Here is a 23,181-nt window from a genome sequence, read left to right as displayed (position 1 = left end):
CTATGTACATATGTAAATAATTTCAGTTTGAAAAGCAGCTTAAAGCTTATTTCAAAACATTGGGAACATTTTTTTAAATTTAATTTTTCCAAGTTTTTAGTTTCCAGAGGCTTTAAGCAGATCTCTAAGTTTTTTTAAAATGGAATTTGACAAGCACTATGGCTGCTAAATGGCAGGATGCCCTGGGAACATGCAGTAGGAATAGCGGTGACTTGGTCCATGTTAAATAACTGAGTCCTAGGGGAGTGGGGTATGGGCGGAAGGTAAGGGCCTGATTTGTAGAGTTGCTGATTTCCACGGTGTAAATACTCCCACCACAGCCAGTTTCAAGCTACCAACATGATACCCCTAAACAGGGAGTTGGAAAGAGATGTGTAGTAGGATGCCAGTATATCTTATTTCCACTATACAGGTACAAGAGATGTAAATAATCTCAAAAGCAGAGATAATAGTAAAATGTAGTAAAATAATTAGGAAATGATGAGTTTGAGTATTTACTACTTTTACTTTGAATACAATTGATTAGCTGTAAAATTACAATTAAGAACAGCCGTATTTAAAAACCAGGGCACAAAATTAGGGAACATTTAACAATCGGCTCTTGCAAATGTTACAGGGAGGGGCTAAACCGGACTCCCTCTTAGATCTGTTTGTTTTACATTAACCTTTGTCTTCTATTGCTTTTGTTACAAGTATAGAATGTTACTTTATAGCCTGAAACAGGCAGGATAGCCCATTCCCAAAACCTCTGACCTTTAAAGTTGCACAGCAGAGAATAACATTTGCCTTGCTGGAGGTTTACAGGAACACCGTGACCTGACCTATGCGGGCAGCTGCCAGAACAAAAGATTCTGGCATCAGGAAGTCTGCAATAACCAATAACGCACCCTCCCCTTTTAGTGGGAAAGAAGCCCGAATTCTAACTCTGGCAAGATGGTTTTTTTGACAGACACGCGTCGGCCACCTCCTGGGTCTGCCGGCTCTCCAAATAAAGTCGTCCTCCTCGCCTCAGCACCTCGTCTCCAATTCATTGGCCTGTCGCGACGCGAGCTGAGCGAGCTTGGACTTGGTCACACAAACAAGTGTGAGCACGTGCAGGTGGGCCCTCGCGCACCACTGGATAACAGGAATTTCAAGGCTCACCTCAGGTGAAGGTTAGCGAGAAATCAAAGTCAGGGATCCTGCTTTTTCATTTCTGTATCTCAGGCACCTAGCGCTGGGTTGTTGCATAGTGAAAGTAATTCATTAATTCAAGATTAAAAAAAGTTTTCTTAAGCCCCTACTGTATTCTGGGCACTTTTCTAGGCGTTTGTGAAGTACGGCAGCAAACACCAAGGCCCTTTTAGAGAGTTTACATTCATAGGGGTGTGTGTGTGTGTGTGTGTGTGTGTGTGTGTGTGTGTGTAAACAACGTCTGTCACATCAGGAGGTGGATGATAAGCGCTATGGCCAAAAATCCTGTAAAGCAAAGGAGGAAAGGAGGGGGACACCGCTATTTCAAATGGGGTTGCCAGGGCACTGCCTGGAGGTGCAGATCTCTGGTCCGGCACCTAAGTTCCTGCATGCTCTGTGGCGCCACCGAAAAAAAAGAAGAAAGAAAAAAAAAAGGTTGCCAGGCAACTGTAAACGTTGAGATGTCTGAGGCTACAGATGAACGGTTCTGGAATCTGAGAAACACGGCCTGAGTAAAGCTGAAGCACAGACTCACAGAGCTCACCATTCAACAGGAGCGGAGCACAGAGTAACTCAGCAAACTTTTTCTTCAGAGAACCAGGCACTTGCCCCTGGCTCTCCTCAGCCCCTCGCTCTCCTCAGCGCCCCCTCACAGGTGCCGTCTTTCCTTCAAGGCGGACCCAGGCACGCGAGGGTTTAACTGGACCAATCAGATGCAGGGAGGCGGGGCTTATTTTCCATACGGCCTGAAGCCCGCCAACCTGCCAACCCCCCAGCCCGCGACACCTATGCGCATGCCCAAATGCTTCCGCTCCTGGCACACCATTTGAAGCGGTTCGCGCATGTGCGAGAGCGAGTCGTAGTTTTTTTTTTTAATTGTTTTGGTCCCAAGGCCTTCCCGTACCGTCCAGGCGGCGGTTCGCCTCCCGGTTCCGGCGTGTGGCCGGCGGGTGTCAGGTATTCTCCGGCGGCAGCCGCCCCCGCGGCCATGAACCGCGAGAGCTTCGCGGCGGGCGAGCGGCTGGTGTCGCCGGCTTACGTGCGGCAGGGCTGTGAGGCCCGCCGCTCGCACGAGCACCTCATACGGCTGCTTCTGGAGAAGGTACCGAGCTGGCGGGTCTCTCCCCGGCCGCCGCGCCCCCTGGGCTCCGGCCCCGCCCCGCGCCCCTGTGAGTTCCGGGAGCCGCCTCGCTCGCGCGCGTCTGCGGGCTGAGCCCCGTCCCCGGAGCCTGCGGCGGCCGGGCCTGCGGCGGGCCGGCGTGCGCTGCTCAGCTCCTCCCCAGCCCCGCCGGTGCCGGCGACACCCGGACGCGGGGAGTGCGGGATTTTGAGTCCCCCCCCCCGACTTCGGGTTGGGGGAGCGCGGGGAAGGCCCACGTGGTTTACTTTTCTGTTTGCGGACAGGGCAAAGTTCGCGTCTTCCACTTTTCCCCGCTCCCGGGTGATATTTATAAACTACTGTATACTAACTCGAAGCAGGTGGGCTGAGGGACTTTTCAGGCCTGTTTCTTGCCAGCGTCCCGAACTTTAATGTCACTAAAGTTTAACAATCCTAGTCTTAACACCCTGATGTAAAAAATCCTGGTCGAAGATAAGGTTTATTCGCTTTCAGTTACTTTTACTGCAACTTCAAACCTGAGTAAATCTCACTGTGCGCATTTATCATCGCTTCTCGCCGCAGCCTGTACATAATTGTAACATAGTGTAACGCAAACATTTTGCCTATTCAGGCTTTCTTCATAGTGCTGAATTTATGTCTGAATTTTAGAAAGCCAGGAGCATGGCAAAATGTGCCTGGAGAAGTTTTAAAGGTCGTTGAAGTAGGGTTCTAGGGAATGATGGTTTCTTAAATATAGTTATAAGCGTCTTTCTTTTTTCTTTTCTTTTCTTTTTTTTCTTTTCTTTTTTTCTTTCCTTCCTGTCTGTTTTTCAGGGCAAGTGTCCAGAGGATGGTTGGGATGAAAGTACACTTGAACTCTTTTTACATGAACTTGCAATCATGGATAGCAACAATTTCCTGGGCAATTGTGGTGTGGGAGAAAGGGAAGGGAGAGTGGCATCTGCATTAGTTGCTCGGCGACATTACAGGTATGTTTTATGTGCAAAGCATTTCCTACCCCCCGCCTCCTTTTTTGGTTACAAACAGTGGTGGCAGGATTAATCATTAAATTATAACATGTCCGTTTGTAACCACCTTGTTTAAATGGGCATGTGACCTAGGTGCAGCAGGGAGATGGAAACAGATATGAATACCTGCGTTACAGGACTGCAGGGTGTAAGTTGTAGCATGTGGTGGTTACCCTGTTAGGTTCTGGCTGGTTATCAGTGCTGACTGTGTTCTGTTAAGAATGTTTATACTGGCTATACATTTTGTTAAGAATGTTTAACCTAATAAACCTATTTGGTTGAAAGAGTTTAAAATATGTTAAGGTTGCTTATAGTCTTCCATGTTGTTTTTCAAACATTGCAAGTTTTTTTAGAGACTGGTATATTTATAGAACTTTAAAACATCATTCATCTGCATCTAAACTGAATCTCATTTTATAAATATCTTGCTTTGTTGCGATAGATGCAGGAAAGGTGTATTATATTTAATTTCAGATTCTTAAGTCACTTTTCTTTTGCATTATTTCAGAAAGCTTTTCATCAGTTCTGATAACCATTTAGTTGTTAGTGGTTCCAAATATGATCACTTCTCTGTTCTCCAACCTTTCTATGAAATACAGGTAAACTTTTTAAAACTCCTGTCTTCCATGATTTTAAATCATGAAATTTTCTTAGGGATAGTAGAATTTTATTTCAACCCAAACTATTGTAGTCAAAACTAATGATAATGAATATATGACCGGGATGAAAAATTCATGGTTAAAAATAAGCCAGTAACATGGTTGATAACATATGTAAAAAAATGCTTTGTACGTGAGGTTGCAGTGGTAATAGAGTGTGATCCTAGACTAGTGTTCTGTGATAATTCCAATGTGCAGAATTTCTGATCTAGGCAACTATAAATGACAAACAGATTTTTTGACTTTTGCAGTGTATTCAGCGGTGTCTTTAAATAGTGTATAACATGATCAAATTTAAAATGAGTGGATTTGCACACTAATTTTCAAGGAGCATGTACTGCTAAACTTAAGGCAATATTTGGAACATCATCTTATCCCTGTTGGAACTTAGCTCGCTGCTCTGATTAGAGAAATGGAAAGAAAGAAGAGAATTTAATGTTGCATATGTTCTGGTTTTCTATTATTGTATAACAAACCACCTCAAAACTTAGTGGCTTAAAACAATCATTTATTGTTATCTCTCACAGGTTACCTGGACTTAGCAGGTGACAGTTGCTTCAGGTCTCTCATGTAGTACAGTCAGGTATTGGCTGAGAGTTTAGTCGTCTGAAGGTTCAACTGGGCATTATAGCCAAGTTGAGTCACTTAGCTGGCCTCTCCAAGTGGTTTGGCTTGGGCTTCCTGCAGCATGGCAGCTGGATTTGAAGAGAGGAATCCCATCCTTCCCTCTAGCAAATCCTTCAAGAGGCCAGGTGGAAGCTTTAAGGCTTCTTGTGACCTAGCTCAGAAGTTCCAGACCATCACTTCTGCTAGATTCTTCCAGATCAAGCAAGTCACTGAGGCTAGCCCAGATTCAAGTGGAGAGGAATTAGACTCCATCTCTTCGTGTGGCAGTGGCATATGGGCATAGAGAGGAAAGGAATTGATGGTGGTCATCTTTGAAGACTTGCTATCATAGCATAACTGATGAATTTGTTTTGATTTACCTAGATGTTTTCACATTATTAATAGTCAAGTATAGTGTTTATTTGGTTATTGTAACTGTGTACTTATACAGTGGATTACTTAGAACACTGAATATTTTTGTCCAGTTGTTGCCACATTTTTTGCTTAGGTTCATTCATGGAATTGGACGATCGGGTGATATTTCTGCTGTGCAACCCAAAGCTGCAGGTTCTAGCCTTTTGAACAAAATTACCAATTCTTTGGTCCTGGACATCATAAAGTTGGCTGGTACGTACTGTGTTAATCATAATACTTTTGGCCGACCAGTCACACAAACCTTTGCCTAATTTCTTTTGTTAGTGCATCTTTCCAAAAGGAGTATAAATGGCTTTTGAAAAGACAAATATGTGTATATATATTATATAGTATATATAGAAGTATATTATATAATATATATATACAACTTTTAGAATAAGGTAGAAAATGAGAGCCATAAGCCTGGAGGATGAATTTAGCAGTGAACTTCCTGAGCGCAAGTACAGAAGAATAAGCACTAAGTCTATTAACTGTTTTTATTGGATAGAAGTATATCGTTTCTTTAAGAAGGATGCTGGTTTTTCAATGGAATAACTAATTTCTGTTTTTCTTCTTATTTGTAGGTGTCCACACAGTGACCAACTGCTTTGTAGTTCCGATGGCAACTGGTATGAGTCTAACCCTGTGTTTCTTAACATTACGACACAAAAGACCAAAAGCAAAGTATATTATATGGCCACGAATAGACCAGAAGTCCTGCTTTAAATCCATGATCACTGCAGGTAAAAGAAGAGAAGTAGCATATATGTCTTTAATATTACAGAAAATTCAAACTTTTATATAGAGATAGATAAATGAAAAAGAAACTAAACTATTCCTTTTCCTTTTTATTGTGGTAAAATATACATAACAAAATTTACCTTTCTAACCATTTTGAAATGTAAGTTCCTGGACATTAAGTACATTTATCTTGTTGTGAACTATCACTGCCATCTCTCTACAGAACTTTTTCATCCTCCTAAACTGAAACTTTAATAGGTAATTAAACATAACTCTCCCCTCCCCACTACCCCCAGTCCCTAGCAAGCGCTATTCCACTTTCTGTCTCTATAAATTTGTCCTTCATATAGGTGGAATTACAGAATATTTGTCCTTTTGTGACTGGCTTATTTGACTTAGCATAACGTCTTTAAGGTTCTTCCATGTTATAGCACGTGCCAGAATTTCTTTCCTTTTTTAAGATTCCAGTTGTATATATATCCCACATTTTGTTTATTCAATCATTCACTGGTGCACACTTGGGTTGCTCCCACCTTTTGGCTGTGGTGAATAATGCTGCTATGAACATGGGTGTTCAAATACCTGTTTGAGTCCCCGCTTTGAATTCTTCTCAGTATACACTAAGAAATGGAAGTGCTATGTCGTATGTCCCTATTCTTTAAAATGAGGATGTGATTGCTTGCCTCAGAAGATTGTTTTCAGGATTAAATGGGATGAAATTTAATGAAATTTTAAGAAATGCCCAACAATAATTCCTGGAGCATAAAAGGTGCTTCAGGAATGTTTGTTGTGTATACATGAGTGGAATATGCATAAATAATTACCATGAATCAGAGTACAAGGATAGTGCAAGGCATCATTGAGTTTAGATGACACAAAAACTTTAAGTTGGTATTTTAGTACTCAGCTTGCTTAGGTCAAGTCGAACTTGAGAGTTTAAAGCTATTTTTGAATGGCCTCAGTCTGTTGTATGAAATGAACAGTATTGGGCTGTAATTAAGCTGCATAAATAATCCGTAGAGAATTTGAGAAATAATAGAGAATTAGCTGTCCTTAAGAAGTTATTTAAATAAAGTTTTGTTTGTTTTAATAGCTATATAGATATGAAACCTAGACTTCTGTGGACCACTGTATATGAATTGATAATTTTATGGTGGCTGAAGTTTTGTATTTCTATAAATAGAATGCAGACAACTTGATGTAGATTCTAAAACAGAATAGAAAACTACTTGCTCCTAACTTTGCTTTAAATTGCTGTGTGACCTTGGGGAAGCCACTTAATCTTCCTAAACTTTGGCTCCCTTATCTTTGAAATGAGTGAGTTGAGCTAAATGGTTTCTAAATCCCTTATAGCTCTTAAATCCATGAATCTAGCCTGCTGCTAGATCTGGTATTTGAGAAGACTGAAGATGTGAGTACATAATAACTTTTGTGCAAAACAATTTTTCTGTTTAAATTATAGAAGGCTCTTCTAACCTGTGAGATGCGTCTACTAAAATGTGTTGTATTTTTCTTTAGAAGTAAAACATTGATGATTATGATTTGTTTCAGTACTTGAATTATATTATTATTTTTGTTCATCTCTGAAATAAAGTGAAATTTAAAATAAATCTTAAATGTTGCCAGAGAATGAGTAGATTTACTTTTTAATGGATTGAAATTGAACTGGGCTAAGTGATCCCTTTTGTCATCAATGACTGTTTTATTACTTTTGTAGGCATCTATTTAACATTTGTTTTCCTTACTTCCCAGAATTAGTCTTTTCTTGTCATATCAAAATGTTAAATAGATTTGTGGTCCTAATTGTGGTCTAGATGTCCTTCACAGGATTTTGACCTGCCTTTGACTCACGCTGGTGTTAAACCAGGTCCAAATTATTAGAGAAGGGTTCATTGACCAAAATAAATATTTAAGAGTTTTTCTGTAGAATAACACTGCTTCCTAGAGTCCAGAATTTCCCCTTGTTTTAGTTTATACTAACATTTTGGTTTCTGCTTGGCTTGTTTAGGTTTTGAGCCTGTGGTGATAGAGAACGTTTTAGAAGGTGATGAGCTACGCACAGACCTGAAAGCAGTGGAGGCTAAAGTCCGGGAACTTGGGCCCGATTACATTCTGTGTGTTCATTCTACTACATCCTGTTTTGCTCCAAGGGTGCCTGATAGGTAAATGATTTGTGAATATTGTCCTTCAGTATTCATCAGTCTTTTAAATAAAATGCACTTATACTAATTCTCAAAGATGCCTAAGTAACATTTGGCAGTAAATGCTATGTGAGTGGGCTGTTGAGGAAACAACATAATGGCTTGGGGAAATGAAAATTTGATATAGAAGAAGGAAAAACAACTAGTACGAGGTGTAGATATATTTATCACCTGAGGGGAGATAGAGCATCTCTGTTTTCTTGCTCTTCTTTATGTTTCTGGACATCTAGCATCTTCTTCCTCATTATTTAATAGAAGTTTCTAGGCTCAGTGTTGGATTTACATACTTGTTTTCATTGCCATCGACACTTCTTTGATCTTACAGTTAGTTTTCCTACGTAGGAACTATCAGTATTAACAGGTTTTAAATAGAAAATTTTAGGATTATTTATTGTCCTCTAATTTTTTTTAAACTGCAAGACTAACCCAGATATACCATTGGCTATATAATTGTCTTTGCATGTTGAGAACAATGCAGGTATTTAAGAAAATTTTTTTAAAAAAGGCAAGTGTTTGCTTTTCAAAAGGGTGGCCACAAATTTTTATTCTGGAAATGTGGTAGGCTTAGGTATAGTAATACATATTTCTAGTTTCGACAGCAACTGTTTGTTGCATTTTAACATTTTGAACTGAAGTGCTAATAATTTGTAAAAACTATATTGAGTTTGGACTATTTTTGTAGCATCAAGTAATACTTTGATTTTAATTCATAGTGTCACATAATTTGGCAGTAATGAATGGATGTTAGCTTTTATCATAGGCAGATTTTAAAAGAAAATTTTAAGACCATGCTCTTGAAAATTTACCATACTTCATTCATGAGTTTGGATTCTATTTTCAGATTATGTTGCATATGCATTAGTTGTTTATTCATTACTTATCACTCAGATTTTAAATTTGTATTGAAATATTAAATGAAAATCTTTAGTCTTTCTTCACTGATGGTTTTGCTATCTAGAAAAATTTTAATGTGATGGAAATAAATTACATTTCCAAAAACAGCATGTGGATATTTGTCATAGTTAGATTATTTATCCTTGAGGGTATTTTTGGTTTTGTTCCATTTTGACTTTTTTTAAATTGATGTATAATTGATTTGCAATGTTGTATTAGTTTCTGGTGTACAGCAAAGTGATTCAGTTATACATATAGATCTATATGTATACATATATATAACATATATGTACACATACATATATATGTATATTCTTTTTCATATCTTTTCCATTATGGTTTATTGTAGGATATTGAATATAGTTCCCTGTGCTCTACAGTATGACCTTGTGGTTTGTCTATTTTATATATAGTAGTTTGTATCTGCTAATCCCAAACTCCTAATATATCCCTCCCCCACCCCCTTTCCCTTTTGGTGACCATAAGTTTGTTTTCTGTGTCTGTGAGTCTGTTTCTGTTTTGTAAGTTCATTTTATCATGTTTTAGATTCCACATACAAGTGATATCAAATGGTACTTGTCTTTGTCTGACCTCACTTAGTTTGGTAATCTCTGGCTCTGTTCCTGTTGCTACAAATGGCATTATTTCATTCTTTTTCATGGCTGAGTAGTATTCCATTGTATTATATATGTGTGTGTGTGTGTGTGTGTGTGTGTGTATAATACCACATCTTTATCGATTCATCAGTAGATGGACATTTAGGTTGCTTCCATATCTTGGCTATTGTAAATAGTGCTATTATGAATGTAGTGGTGAATGTATCTTTTTTTTTTTTTAAGCTCTTTATTGGAATGTAATTGCTTTACACTCTTGTACCAGTTTTTGAGGTACACCAAAGTGAATCAGCTGTATTTATACATATATCCCCTCCCTCCCGTGACTCCCTCCTACCCTCCCTGTCCTGGCCCTCTAATGCATCACCCGTCACTGAGTTGATCTCCCTTTGTTATACAGCAACTTCCCCCTAGCTATCCATTTAACATTGGTAGTGTATATATGTCTATGCTAATCTCTGACCTTGTCCCATCTTCCCTTTTGCCCCCCCCCCAACCCCGTGTCCTCCAGTCCATTCTCTACATCTGCATCCTTATTCTTGCCCTGTCACTGGGTTCATCGGTACCATTTTTTAGATTCCATATATGCGCGTTAGCATACGGTATTTGTTTTTCTCTTTCTGGCTTACTTCGCTCTGTATGACAGTCTCTAGATCTATCCACCTCATTACATATAGCTCCATTTCATTCCTTTTTATGGCTGAGTAATATTCCATTGTATATATGTACCACATCTTCTTTATCCATTCATCTGTTGATGGGCATTGAGGTTGCTTCCATGTCCTGGCTATTGTAAATAGTGCTGCAGTGAACATTATGGTACATGTTTCTTTTTGGTTTATGGTTTTCTCTGGGTATATGCCCAGTAGTGGGATTACTGGGTCATATGGTAGTTCCATTCTTAGTTTTTTAAGGAACCTCCAAACTGTTTTCCATAGTGGCTGTACCAGCTTACATTCCCACCAGCAGTGCAGGAGGGTTCCCTTTTCTCCACACCCTCTCCAACATTTGTTGTTTCTAGATGTTTTGATGATGGCCATTCTGACCGGTGTGAGGTGATACCTCATTGTGGCTTTGACTTGCATTTCTCTAATGATTAGTAATGTTGAGAATCTTTTCATGTGTTTGTTGTCCTTCTGTATGTCTTCTTTGGAGAAATGTCTATTTAGGTCTTCTGCCCATTTGTGGATTGGATTATTTTCTTTTTTTGGTATTAAGCTGCGTGAGCTGCTTATATATTTTGGAGATTAATCCTTTGTTTGTTGCTTCATTGGCAAGTATTTTCTCCCATTCAGAGGGTTGTCTTCTTGTCTTGTTTATGGTTTCTTTTGCTTTGCAAAAGCTTTTAAGTTTCATTAGATCCCATTTGTTTCTTCTTGATTTTATTTCCATTATTCTAGGAGGTGGGTCAAAAAGGATCCTGCTTTGATATATGTCAGAGAGTGTCCTGCTTATGTTTTCCTCTAGGAGTTTTATAGTGTCTGGCATTACATGTAGGTCTTTAATCCATTTTCAGTTTATTTTTGTGTATGGTGTTAGGAAGTGTTCTAATTTCATTGTTTTCCATGTAGCTGTCCAATTTTCCCAGCACCACTTATTGAAGAGGCTTTTTTCCAATGTATATTCTTGCCTCCTTTGTCAAAGACAAGGTGCCCATATGTGCATGGGTTTACCTCTGGGTTCTCTATGCTGTTCCATTGATCTTCCTTTCTGTTTTTGTGCCAGAACCATACTTTCTTGATCACTGTGGCCTTGTAGTATAGGTTGAAGTCAGGAAACCTAATTCCACCAACTCCGTCTTTCCTTCTCAAGATTGCTTTGGCTATTCGGGGTCTTTTGCGTTTCCATACAAATTGTAAGAGTTCTTGTTCTAGTTCTGTGAGAAACGCTGTTAGTAATTTGATAGGGATTGCATTGAATCTGTAAATTGCTTTGGGTAGGATAGTCATTTTCACAATGTTGATTCTTCCAATCCAAGAACATGGTATGTCCCTGCATCTGTTTGTATCATCTTTGATTTCTTTCATCAGTGTCTTATAGTTTTCTGCGTACAGGTCTTTTGCCTCCTTAGGCAGGTTTATTCCTAGGTATTTTATTCTTTTTGTTGCAATGGTAAAGGGGAGAGTTTCCTTAATTTCTCCTTCTGCTCTTTCGTTGTTAGTGTATAGGAATGCAAGAGATTTCTGCGCATTCATTTTGTATCCTGCTACTTTACTAAATTCATCGATTAGTGCTAGCAGTTTTCTGGTAGAATCTTTAGGGTTTTCTGTGTATAATATCATGTCATCTGCAAAGAGTGACAATTTGCTTCTTCTTTTTCAATTTGGATTCCTTTTATTTCATTTTCTTCTATGAATGCTGTGGCTAAAACTTCCAAAACTATGTTGAATAATAATGGTGAGAGTGGACATCCTTGTCTTGTTCCTGTTCTTGGAGGGAATGCTTTCAGTTTTTCATCATTTAGAATGATGTTGGCTGTTGGTTTTTCATATATGACTTTTATTATGTTGAGGTAAGTTCCTTCTATGCCCATTTTCTGGAGTGTTTTTATCATAAATGAATGTTGAATTTTGTCAAAAGCTTTTACTGCATCAATTGAGATGATCTTATGGTTTTTATCCTTCAGTTTGTTAATATGATGTATCACATTGATTGATTTGCATATATTGAAGAATCCTTGTATTCCAGGCATAAATCCCACTTGATCATGGTGTATGATCTTTTTAATGTGCTGTTGGATTCTGTTGGCTAGTATTTTGTTGAGGATTTTTGCATCTATATTCATCAGTGATATTGGCCTGTAATTTTCTTTTTTTGTGACATCTTTGCCTGGTTTTGGTATCAGGGTGATGGTGGCCTCATAGAATGAGTTTGGGTGTGTTCCTCCTTCTGCTGTATTTTGGAAGAGTTTGAGAAGGATGGGTGTTAGCTCTTCTCTAAATGTTTTATAGACTTCGCCTGTGAATCCATCTGGCCCTGGGCTTTTGTTTGTTGGGAGATTTTTAATCACAGTTTCAATTTCCGTACTTGTGATTGGTCAGTTCATATTTCCTATTTCTTCCTGGTTCAGTCTTGGAAGATTGAACTTTTCTAAGAATTTATCCATTTCTTCCACGTTATGCAATTTATTGGCATATAGTTGCTTGTAGTAGTCTTTCATGATCTTTTGTATTTCTGCAGTGTCAGTTGTTACTTCTCCTTTTTCATTTCTAATTCTGTTGATTTGCATCTTCTCCCTTTTTTTCTGATGAGTCTGGCTAATGGTTTATCAATTTTGTTTATCTTCTCAAAGAACCAGCTTTTAGTTTTATCCGTCTTTGCTATTGTTTAATTTCTTTTTCATTTATTTCTGATGTGATCTTTATGATTTCTTTCCTTCTGCTCACTTTTGGGTTTTTTTTGTTCTTTCTCTAATTGTATTAGGTGTAAGGTTAGGTTGTTTATTTGATATTTTTCTTGTTTCCTGAGGTAGGACTGTATTGCTATAACCTTCCCTCATAGAACTGCTTTTGCTGCATCCCATAGGTTTTGCGTTGTTGTGTTTTCATTGTCATTTGTTTCTAGGTATTTTTCGATTTCCTTTCTGATTTCTTCAGTGATTTCTTGGTTGTTTAATAGCATATTGTTTAGTCTCTATGTGTTTGTATTTTTTACAGTTTTTTTCCTGTAATTGATATCTAGTCCCGTGGCATTGTGGTCATAGAAGATGCTTGATACGATTTCACTTTTCTTGAGTTTTACCAAGGCTTGATTTGTGACCCAACATGTGATCTATCCTGGAGAATATTCTGTGTGCACTTGAGAAGAAAGTGTATTCTGTCATTTTTGGATGGAATGTCCTATAAATATCAATTAAGTCGAGATCATCTAATGTGTCATTTAAAGTTTGTGTGTCCTTATTTATTTTCTGTTTGGATGATCTGTGCATTGATGTAAGCGGGGTGTTAAAGTCTCCTACTATTATTGTGTTACTGTCGATGTCCCCTTTTATGGCTGTTAGCATTTGCCTTATGTATTGAGGTGCTCCTGTGTTGGGTGCATAGATATTTACAATTGTTATATCTTCTCTTGGATGGATCCCTTGATCATTATGTAGTGTCCTTCCTTATTTCTTGTAATAGTCTTTACTTTAAAGTCTAATTTGTCCAATATGAGTATTGCTACTGCAGCTTTCTTTTGACTTCCATTTGCATGGAATATCTTTTTCCATCCCCTTACTTTCAGTCTATATGTGTCCCTCGGTCTGAAGTGGGTTTCTTGTAGGCAGCATATATAAGGGTCTTGTTTTTGTATCCATTCAACCAGTCTGTGTCTTTTGGTTGGAGCATTTCATCCATTTACATTTAAGGTGATTATTGACATATATGTTCCTGTTACCATTTTCTTAATTGTTTTGGGTTTGTTTTTGTAGGTGTTTTCTTTCTCTTATGTTTCCTGCTTAGACAAGTTCCTTTAGCATTTGTTGTAGGGCTGGTTTGGTGGTGCTGAATTCTCTTAGCTCTTGCTTGTCTGTAATGCTTTTGATTTCTTCGTGGCATCTGAATGAGATTCTTGCTGGGTAGACTATTCTTGGCTGTTAGTTTTTCTCTTTCAGAACTTTCAGTATATCCTGCTGCTCCCTTCTGGCCTGCAGAGTTTCTGCGGAAAGATCAGCTGTTATCCTTATGGGTTTTCCCTTATATGTTATTTGTTGCTTTTCTCTTGCTGCTTTTAATATTTTTTCTTTGTGTTTAACCTTTGTTAGTTTGATTATTATGTGCCTCAGTGTATTTCTCCTTGGGTTTATTCTGTATGGGACTCTGTGCTTCTTGGACTTGATTATTTCCTTTCCCATGTTGGGGAATTTTTGCACTATAACTTCTTCAAATATTTTCTCAGACCCTTTCTTTTTTTCTTCTTCTTCTGGGATGCCTATGATTCGAATGTTGGTGCGCTTAATGTTGTCACCAGGGTTTCTGAGACTGTCTTCCATTCTTTTTATTCTTTTTTCTTTTTCCTGCTCTGTGGTAGTTATTTCCCCCATTCTAACTTTCAACTCACTTATTTGTTCTTCTGCCTCAGTTATTCTGTTGTTTATACCATCTAGAGTATTTTTAATTTCAGTTATTTTGTTGTCCATTACTGTTTGTTTGCTCTTTAGTTCTTCTGAGTCCTTATTAACTGTTTCTTGTATTTTCTGTATCTTGTTATCGAGATTTTGTATCATCTTTACTATCATTATTCTGAATTCTTTTTCAGGCAGTTTTTCTATTTCGTCTTCATTTATTTGGTCTTCTGTATTTTTACCTTGTTTCTTCATCTGTGACATATTTTTTTGTCGACTCATTTTCCCCCCACTTTGTATGGGTGGGATTGTGTTCCTGTCCCACTGGGTGTTTGGCCTGTGGTTTCGAGCACTGGAGTTTGTAGGCTGTTGAGTATAGCTGGGTCTTGGTGTTGAGGTGAGAACCTCTGGGAGACCTCACTCTGATAAATATTCCCTGGGAACTGGGTTTCGCTGTTAGTCCAATGTTTTGGACTCAGAGCTCCCACCTCAGGAGCTCAGGCCTGACCCTGGGCTTGTGAATCAAGATCCCATAAGCCGTGTGGAGCAGGAAAATGAAAAAAAAAAAAAAAAAAAAGTACAACAGCAGAACAATAGCTAGATAAAAAATACAATAAGAATAGGAAACTAACAGATGTGTTAGAAAGAATTAAAAAAAAAATAGATGGAGTAACAACTGGAAGGTGAAACAATTGCAATAGCTGCAGTGAGGAGGTGGGAAGAGAAAAAAAGAAAAGAAAAGAAAAAGAAAAAAAAAATAGCCAGTAAAGGCCTTGGCTATAGTGGCGGGGCTTAGACAAGGGGTGGTTGGGGGTGGTTAGGCAGTGGGCAGGGCCTATGCTTAAGAAAGGCCCTGGGAGTGGTGGGGAATGGGGCTTAGGCCCAATGAGGCAGAGGGGCCCAGGAATGCCTGTGGTCCTGGGGGCAAAGGACCAGGTCCAGGTACCCAGCAGGCTCCCTAGGCCCGAGTTGGTGGGAGAAATGCTAGGCACCTCCCCTAGTCCTCCAGTCTTGGTGGGTCCCTCCCCCTTGGGTTCTCTTCTTCTTCAGCCCCTCCCTCCTATTCCCCTAGGACCCTCACAGCTGCAGGGGGCACTGGAAGGCAGGAGACCAGAGTCTGACGCCCAACAGGCTTCCTAGGGCCAACTGGGCAAGGTAATGCCTGCGGCACTTCCCCAGATCTCCCAGTCTCGTAGGGTCCCTGTTTGCCTCTCTTCCTCTCCCCCGCCCCCCACTCTCCTAGATCCCAAGCAGCTGGAGGGGGCTCTGGAGTGTGAAAAACCAGGTCCATGAGCCTCGCAGGCTTCGCAGGGCTAGTGGGCAGGGGAAATACCTTCTCCGCCTCCCTTGACCCTTCAATCCCAGAAGTCCCCTCCCCTGCCTGCCTCTCCTCTTCTTGCCTGCTTTCCTTCTACACCCCTAGGACCAGTGAGACCTAGAGGGGCTGCTGGAGGACCGAAGACCAGGCCTGGGGGCACCACAGGCCTCCCAGTGCCAAGTGGGTAGGGGGATTTCCTGCAGCGTCTCCCCTGATTCTCCAGTCCTGCAAGGTCCCCACCACCACTGTCTGCCTCTCTTCCTCTTCCCCTCTCCTCCCTCCCTCCCACACCTGTACAACCCACTCAGCCGGAGTGGGCCCCGGAGACCGAGGGACCAGACTCAGGAGCCCAGCAGGCCCGTCGGACCCAAGTGGGCTGGGGAAGGGTCCTCTACGCTTCCCCTGGTCCTCCACACCTCCCCTGGTCCTCCGATCCTGGAACGTCCCACCACTGGTCTGCCTCTCTTCCCCTTCCCCTGCCATGCTTCCACGCCCCTGGGACCAACACATCTGCGAGGGGACCCTGGAGAGTTGGAGACCAGGCCCCGGAGCCCAGCAGGCTTCCCAGGCCAGTGGGCAGCGTAAATGTCTTCCACTCCTCCCCCAATCCTCTGATCCCAGAGGGTCCCTCCCCTCTTCCACCTCTCTTCTCCCCCCACTGCTTCCCTCCTGTACTTCTAGGACCAATGGCCTGGGGGGACCTTGAAATGTAGAGGACCAGCACGGAAGAAAAACCTGGCAGCACCTCCCCTATTCTTCTGACCTGGAAAAATCCCTTCCCACCCCACTGTCTGCCTCTCTCCCTCCCCCCGTCCCCCTCCCCCCCACGCCCCCAGGACCCACGTGCCAGAGGGGGCCCCAGAGAGTGAAGGACCAGGCCTGGGAGCCCAGTCAGCCTCCCTGGCCAAGAGGGCAGGCGAAACTCCCTCTCCTCCCGGTCCCCCAATCTCAAAGCCCCTACCCACACCTGTCTGTCTCTCCACCTCCTCCCTCCCTCCCACACCCCCAGGACCCAGGCAGCCCAGAGGGGGCTTTGGAGGGTGGAGGACCCCACTGGGGAGCCCAGTAGGCTCCCAGGCCCAGGAGCTCAGCAGGCCTCCTGGGCGGGAGAAACCCAGTTGCAGTTTCCCTATCTTCCCAGCCCCCAAGGGTCTCTCCAGGCGGGAACCTCCCCCCTCAGCCAGCTACCCCCCAGGGGCGTCACACCGTCCCATCCGGCTTCCCCTTCCCCGCCCCCCTGACTTCCCCCAGGTCCTACCCGGTTGTTCCAGGAATCCTACGGTCTTCTTGGGCCTCAGGTCCCCCGCCGGCCTCTGGCAACTGATCTGCATGTATCTTTTCGAATTAGAATTTTGTCTGTGTAAATGCGCAGGAGTGGGATTGCTGGATCCTACAGCAAAGTTTTTTTAAGGAACCTTCATACTCTTTTCCATAGTGGCTGCACCAGTTTACATTCCCACTAACAATGTAGGAGGGTTCCCTTTTCTCCACACCCTCTCCAGCATTTATTATTTGTATACTTTTTAGTGATGGCCATTCTGACTGGTGTGAGGTGATACCTCATTGTACTTTTGATTTGCATTTCTCTAATAGCGATGTTGGCCATCTGTATCATTGGCCATCTGTATAATTTTGAATAACTTTTTTGGAATGTTTACAGTATGTCTGGTATAGTGCTTAAGTACATTTTACGTGTATTATCTCCTTTGGAAAAAATCAAAAAAGCTTTTTTTCAGTCAATAGAATTCTCATATAGTACTTTTTAGTGGTGTTATATAATGAATGTTTCTGGTTAGAGTGAACTTTAGGAAAATGGTGATGCTCAGTTATTAGTAATGTGTTTGAATTTCTGATTTTATTAAATTTAAAATTACATTTTGATTTCTTTACATTAAGTTTAATTCCCTTATAGTCTTAATTTGAATGTGTGTATTGTCTTTATTAGTTATTTGAACAGAGAGTATTGTGGGGCAAAATCAAAGAAAATGTTGAAAGAAAGAAGAGTGTCATTTATTCAAATCGATAAAACACCGTAAATTGGCTTCTAAGTTAGAATACAGTCTGATTCACGTGGAAAATATTTTTCCTGTTTCTCCTTGCCTTTCTTACATACAATGTAAATATTAGCAAATCTGATCAATCCAGAATATTTAAAACTACTCACAAGTGATTTTAAAAAAAATAGTACTTTTTGTTATTATGGTGCCTTACTTTAAAGGAAGTTTGTTATTAAGGAATGCTTTCTTTAGGACACAAACATGTGAAAGTACCTTTTATGAAGAAAATACTTGTGTGTATCCCAGAAGGTCTCTTTTGCTAAAAATAACATCTGATTAGTTTTCTGCCTTGATTTGTGAGGTTTATGAAAATAAATGATAAAATGAGTTTTTAATTCATAAAACTTTAGGGAAGTAAGTTGAAAACTTCTGACAGTTGAATAGAATAATATTATTTCTGTTTGTAATTGAAAAACATTAATGCATATCTACTATGAAAGGAAAATGTGTTATGTGTAAATAGGTAATTAAACTGTATAATATATACTTGTAATACATTCTTGTGGGAAAGAATTTTTATTCTCTCAAAATGCTTTGCTTCCAAATTTTTTTATATTGTAGAGAGAACATTTTAAAAAAATTAATTTTATCAAACCATAGACTTTAGTTTTAGTTTCATAGCGTGAAGACATTTCTATTAGAGGTGACTTCAGTCACAAATAGTATTTGGTATTGCAAAGGAACATCATTTATTACACTCTAATTGAAATTTATTGCCTACTTTGCATAAAGTTAGATTCTCGGATTGTCTTAATATGAGGAGTGTCAAATAAAAAAGTAAGAGTGAATTTAAAACCAGCAGCTATTTAAAAGATTCTTTGGTATCTAAGTTGTTGGAAAATGTTATTTTGGTGCTGAAATATTTTAATGTTCTGTATTTTTTAATACATTAAAGTCTATTTGAAAACGTATTTTTTACTTTATGAGATGCTTAATGTGAGATTTCTTAAGATTTCAAGATAGGCTAATTATTTTGCAGATATTAGCTTATGATGATAAGCAACTGAAAGCAGTTAAAGAGTGTGTCAGCCTTGTGAGAGGTCTTTACAAATAATCTGCTTCTTGCTTTTTATACAGGAAATTTTCTAGTGATTTAAAAGCTACCATCTATATAGATTTTTCTAAATACACATTTTCTTATTTATTGGTAACGTTAATTTAAAAGCTTTTTCAGGTTTATCCTTAAGTGCCTGCTATGTATTTCCAAGGTGCCAAACAAATTAGATGCTAAAATACTGCTGTAGAAATTTCAGTTTGTCTTTTTTTCTCTCTAGTATACTTTAAGGACAACTATTAAATTAAAAACCTTTTCTCGTACTTTATTAAGGCAGAGTGTGACTATGTCTTTCTGTTGTATATGCGTATAGATTGGAAGAACTGGCTGTGATTTGTGCTGATCACGGCATTCCACATATAGTCAACAATGCTTACGGAGTGCAGTCTTCAAAGTGCATGCACCTCATTCAGCAGGTAAGAGAGCTGCAAAAGATATGTCAAGGAAAAATGGATTTTAACGTATTTGGGATTATTACTTTGTTTTTCTTACAACCTAATACAGAAAAAGTTAATCTAGCATCTTCTACTTATGGAGCATTATAAATTTGCATCCAGTAGTCACTCAATAAAAGTCGTTATTCTTTGCTAGTGTCATTGGACTATAGTTTTGGTCAGAACCAACACAGAAATACTTCAATCGCTTATTTTTTTAACTTTCTGAGAATGTTCCATTGCCAGTGTTCTCATTTTTCTAATATACTGGATTACAGTATTTTTAAAACTATGTTGATTATTTGTTCTATATTTAGTATTTAAGAAATCACTTTACCTTTATATCCTAGACTGAAAATCACTTCATTTATAAACATTCTAGCATATAACTATGGAGTTGGCACATTTTTAAAAACTATGATTTTATTTTTATTTTTATAAACATCCGCTAGAACCCAGTCATCTGTTTAGATTCTTATTTTGAAAGTGTGACTGAGCGTCTCATCCCACTCAGAGTAAGAGTCACAGCCATGGCCTGCAAGGCTGTGTGTACTCAGCCGTCTGCAGCTTCTCTGATTTCATTTCCTGCTGCTCTCCCTCTCCCCGCCCTCCTGGCGTGTTTGCCTCCTTTCTCTTCCGCTCTTGTGCCCCGTTTGCACCCCACTGCTGCTCCTCCCTCTTGTTAGATTACTCTTCTAGAGTTGTAGAGATTTGCGTGGCTTCTTACCTGACTTTCTTTAGGTCAGTGAGACTTTCTCAGACACCTTATCTGAAATAGCACCTTCCTCTTCCTTGCCAGCATTTTCTATCTCTCTTTTTCTGTTTTGCCATATTCATTGATTTTAAAGTACACATTTTTCCACATTATAATATCTCTGAAACTGGTTTGTCTTATAATGTTAATTGGAATGTTTATTCTTACGTAGTGGTATGTAAAATAATGATGTTTCTTGAAATTGATGGCCTTTTGCCCTTTTTCTCCAGAGCCCTTGTCACCGTTTGATATGATGTTTGTTTGTTTATTGTCTAGTTATTGGTAGTGATTAGAATTAAGAGTCTGTTAGGCAAAGGACTTTTGTTCACTGTTACGTCCTCAGTGCTTAGGACAGTACCTGGTACATAATTGACACTCAGTAATCGGTTACTCAGAAAATTAAAGGAAAAAATGAAGTCGTGTATTTGCTGCCGATGATTAATTGTTCACACTGTGTGAGGATATGGCTAGATATTATCTAGGTTCGATAGGAGTCTTATGATTTGGTGCATAATGTCGTTAGGAAATATTCAGTTGTGACACACATGTGATTTGTGGTAGGTGGGTAAGAGTTATCCACAGATTACCTGTGGCCTTCTCCCATGCGGTGAATGCTCCGCAGCCCTGTAGATCCTGCCTCATAAATTTTTTGTGTTTTCTTTTTTGTTATTTTGAATGTACTGTTGCTGATATGAATGTGGTTTATATGATAGCATTAGCTGATTTGCTTAATTTCTTTACTCCCAGCTTGTACCAGTTAGGATGTAATTGACTGCAAGTAACCGAAACCCAACCCAAATTAGCTTAATCAATAAGGAAATAGATTAGTTTACATAACCAAAGAAGTCCAGAGGTGGAGTGGTTGTATGCATGGTATGCCAGGGTTTCTTAAAACCTTTGAGGAAGACCATTTACTGTTTCCTTGGTATCCTTTTCCATTATTCCTTAACTTTTTAAGGCTTCATCACAATTTTACACTAGATTGTATCTAATTTGAATGGTAGCAGAGAAAGGTGGTATAGTTAACTAGGCTGGAAATCTTGACAAACATTATTTCAGTGATTCATTTTTGTTGTTCTTCCTCCTTTTCCCCTTTTTCCTTTCTCCCCCTCTTTAATTTTTGGCAGCCTTAATGCTTTTAAAAGTCAAATATGCTACGTTCCTAAAAGTTTAGAAAAGTGAGGAAGTGGTAGAAGAGCACTCATAACCCTGTTACCCTAACACTTGCTCTTCATAATTTGTGTGTCCCTTTTACCCTTTTTAATACATATATGTATTGCTTTTTACGTGGTTATAGCCATTGTGTATATTTAGTATTAACTTTTTTAAAGGTGGTCAGAACATTTAAGTTTGAAACTAAAATGTGAACTTTGATTATATTTCTGTACTCTCCGCATGCCTATAAAGTCTTCATAATGATCAGTTTAATGGTCCCTTAACATTTACCCAGATGTTATGTACTTCACTCAGCAGTGCTCATTGTTTTGGTGCTCATGACGTATTTTTGAATACTAGAAAATTTGGTGGTGTAATTGAAGAGATTAAGACAAAGAAAACAGGCTCCAGGATACAGTATGAAAGCTGCGCGTAGAGTTGTACATCACGAATACCCTCTTTTGTCATCACCTCTCTTCATTTGTGAGGTGGTTTTACTAAAATTTTAAACAGAAGATAACACAATAAGATGGTGAATGAATTTTTATAAAGTGACTTTTATTTTTGCAGGTACTGTATTATCTTCTAGAAATGACATTTCTTTAAAAAAAAGCAGTACATAAACATCAGCCCTCACAAAAAGAGGTGGTGTCCCTGTTGCTTTCAACCAAATAAATACTTGGTTCTTATTCAGTGCTAGTTGTTTCATGACATTCTAAAAAATTAAAATTAGCTTTAATTTATCTCAGTAGTTTTTATTAGTTATACATACCATTTACTGAGTACCCACCATGTGTCAGGCATCCTGCTAGACTTTTAAAGTTTATTAACTTCACCCTAACAGTTTAAGGTATACTTCTGATTGTTTCCGTTCTACAAGTGAAGAAACAAACTCGAGTGTATTAAGTGACTTGCCTAAGGTCCCAAGCTGCAAAATGGCCCACATAATTCAGTGTGACTCCACAGCCCCTTATCTTCCTCTAAAAAACAAAGAACTAAAACTGCAAAGCTTTCTTCAGAAGATAGTATTGCAATAATCAAGCAATGAAGAAAGAACTATATAATTAAAATGATTCAGAACTCTTTTTTTGTTTAAGGGCAGTTTCCCAGAATGAGTCAGTGCTGAGCATATAGATCATTCTGATGTGCATATGTAGTCCCCAGGAAATTAACTTTGCAGAACCTATACTTCTGGTATATACTAAACTGACTAATTTAGGAGACGCATGGAATATGGATGTGAGAATACATTAATAAAGAGGGTTGTAGTAGAGTTACAAAAATGTGTAGAATTAATTATTTTAGGGTTAGAACGGATTCTGAAGCTCCCAAAGTGTGGGAGCAACTTTGTTTATTGAGAATTTGAGAGAAGTAGGTATTATACTGTTTATTCATAGACCTAATTGTTCGTTCATTCAACAGATATTTGCAGGGTTCCCACGGGTGTGCCAGGCACCAGGGTAGACACTGGGGATGCAGTAGTAAATACAACAAAATCTTTATCCTCACGGAGCAGAAGCAGACAGTTAACAATAAGGATGACAGTCTTGATAAATGCTCTAGTGTTTGTAGGGAAGGGGTGTCAGATGGAGTGATCCAGGAAATCCTCTTCAAGAAGTAGCATTTGAGCAGAGCCCTGAGTGATATGAAAGGATGAGCTGGGCAGCTCTCTGGAGAGATTCCAGACAGAAGGTAACAGCACCTGTCAAGACATTGAGGCTGGGGTGTGCTTGGAACGGGTGAGGAATCTCAAGGAGGCCACTATGGCTGGACCAGGGCAAATGAGGGCAGCAGTGGTAGTAAAGAGATTTGAGGTGTGTTAAAGATTTGAGATTTTATTATTGGTATGATCGTCAGCCATTGGAGGATTTTGAGCAGGAAAGTGACATGTGACTTACATTTTTAATCCATCATTCTGGCTGCACTGTGGGGAATG

At 39.5% G+C, this 23,181-nt stretch overlaps 1 protein-coding gene across 2 annotated transcripts in view; it reads left to right on the top strand.

Annotated features, from left to right (window-relative positions):
• The first annotated feature begins 2,013 nt into the window (after positions 1–2,013).
• SEPSECS (Sep (O-phosphoserine) tRNA:Sec (selenocysteine) tRNA synthase) overlaps positions 2,014–23,181 on the top strand; it is a 39,187-nt gene continuing 18,019 nt past the window's right edge. Inside the window, exons 1-6 of one of the 2 annotated variants that reach the window (XM_057725758.1) lie at positions 2,014–2,275; positions 3,107–3,261; positions 5,074–5,192; positions 5,564–5,722; positions 7,729–7,882; positions 19,216–19,318. In XM_057725758.1, the coding sequence (XP_057581741.1) occupies positions 2,162–2,275; positions 3,107–3,261; positions 5,074–5,192; positions 5,564–5,722; positions 7,729–7,882; positions 19,216–19,318 (804 nt within the window). In that variant the 5' untranslated portion in view covers positions 2,014–2,161. Of the gene's footprint in view, positions 2,276–2,358; positions 2,653–3,106; positions 3,262–5,073; positions 5,193–5,563; positions 5,723–7,728; positions 7,883–19,215; positions 19,319–23,181 lie in introns of those variants that run through there. The other variant, XM_057725760.1, reaches the window with a different exon arrangement.

The sequence above is a fragment of the Hippopotamus amphibius genome, chromosome 3 (assembly GCF_030028045.1).
Source record: "Hippopotamus amphibius kiboko isolate mHipAmp2 chromosome 3, mHipAmp2.hap2, whole genome shotgun sequence".
In the NCBI taxonomy this organism is placed as follows: Eukaryota; Metazoa; Chordata; class Mammalia; order Artiodactyla; family Hippopotamidae; genus Hippopotamus; species Hippopotamus amphibius.
The sequence above is the reverse complement of the archived record's forward strand: the minus strand, read 5'-3'. Positions and strand labels throughout refer to the sequence as shown.